The sequence below is a fragment of the Penaeus monodon genome, chromosome 21 (assembly GCF_015228065.2).
Source record: "Penaeus monodon isolate SGIC_2016 chromosome 21, NSTDA_Pmon_1, whole genome shotgun sequence".
Classification (NCBI taxonomy): Eukaryota; Metazoa; Arthropoda; class Malacostraca; order Decapoda; family Penaeidae; genus Penaeus; species Penaeus monodon.
In genome coordinates, this window is record NC_051406.1 from 3,992,615 (window position 1) to 3,994,251 (window position 1,637).

General features: G+C 39.6%; 1 protein-coding gene across 1 annotated transcript in view; it reads right to left on the bottom strand.

The window, feature by feature from the left end:
* Window positions 1–412: 412 nt before the first annotated feature.
* Window positions 413–1,637, bottom strand: part of LOC119586121 — a 12,620-nt gene continuing 11,395 nt past the window's right edge. The window contains exons 6-7 of the mRNA XM_037934810.1: window positions 1,002–1,455; window positions 413–834 (exon numbers count right to left, since the gene is read on the bottom strand). Of these exons, the coding sequence (XP_037790738.1) occupies window positions 709–834; window positions 1,002–1,455 (580 nt within the window). The 3' untranslated portion in view covers window positions 413–708. The remainder of the gene's footprint in view (window positions 835–1,001; window positions 1,456–1,637) is intronic.

Below are 1,637 nucleotides of genomic sequence, written 5' to 3' on the forward strand. Positions count from 1 at the left end.
GGTACACAAGTATTGTTTATCTCAAGCAGGCCAGTTGTCACCTTAATTATTTTGAGGGTCGAATTGGCCATTCGCCCTTTAACTACTCTTCCACCCTTAGGTAAGGTATGCCGTCGAAGAATAGGGGTTGTTTGTTAAAAAAAATAATTATAAAAAGTCCCTCTGATCTAATGCTTTTATACATCATATTAAAAGTAAAGTGACTCCATAATTAGATTTTTATTTTTATGCTATACCCTCGGTATTGTTGCGGACCATTTTGCAGCCATTACCTCTACGGTTGGCGAGCCATTGTCATCACTGAAGCTGCTTTGGTCTGCCATTGATATATTGCTAGCGCAGGACCTTCACTTTGTTTTAAAACATATCTTAAAAACACTTTTTTGAGTTATGTGAAAATTAAACGGTTTGGTAATTTTGACATTTTTATTACAAGAGCACAGTTACATTTCCAGATGTTTTGAATACAGCTACTGCACTGATTTTTAAAGCTAGTTTTCCCGCAAGTCTTCTGTCTCCAATCTCTGCCTAGATCCCATATTTTTTTTAGTATGCAATCTTAAACTTGTACATGAATATTACCATTAAAGCTGTTCGAAGCCATCTCGATGCACCAAGCCTTGGGAAAAAATCTGTAATGAAAGCAAAACCGTAGTCTGAGGTAGCTCGGCTGGTGAACTTAGGCTAGAAGACTGCAGTATTTATATTTTAGTCGACTGGTTCCTCTTTTATGAAAATGGAGTCTGCTGTGTCTGTGTCACTGAGTCTGCCTGGAAACTGTTGAAGACTCTTGTCACTGTACTTAAAATCGTTTGATGTGTAGTCCTCTAGTCCCTGTAAAGAGCCACTGTTAACTGATAATGGAAATGAAAAATAAGAAAAGCAAATAAGTGAAATAGTTATTAATAAATAGCATACATGTTCAGATGAACTTGAGTTGTGCGTCTTTAAAACGTGAGGAAAGTGTTGAATACAACTTTACATCATTATAAAAGACCTACCGACCACTCATTAACTACTTCGTGCTCCTCAAAATCTTCCACCTTGACCTCTGCCAACACTGAAGTTCCGTCTGGCGTCACTGAGTAGTTCTCTGCTAGTCTTGGGCACTTGCTTTGAGTCCGAACAGGCTTCACGGGATCTGTCTCGGAGAAAGCCTGCTCTCTAGGTCTCTTCCTGCTGCTTAATAGAAATGCACATTCGGCCCGGTTGCTATGCAGATTATCTTTTCTTGCTATAAGAGGCATAGATAGCTGGCTGTGTGTCTCCTCCTTGTGCTCACTAACGGAATTTACTCTCTCAGAATGCACTTTTTCTGTCTTGCAGGATGCTATATCTTCACTGTCAATTGCTGTCGTACCCAAAACATCTACCCTGGCTAAATCGGATATTTGCAGAGCACTGGCAGTCTTCAGAAGGGATTTTAGATTATCTGAGGGTAAGGTTATTTCACCTCTGAAAGAAAATTAAACCTTTGGATTAAACTGTGTGTGTACAACAGTAGAGAGAAACTTGTAAGTTTGTCAAGTCTTGTACTGCTATGTTCATCATAAGACTGGAATGCTGTTGGACTACCAACACGGAAGCTAAGATAAAAAGGAAAGTGAGGGTGGACAGGGAGGGATGAGAAGGAACGG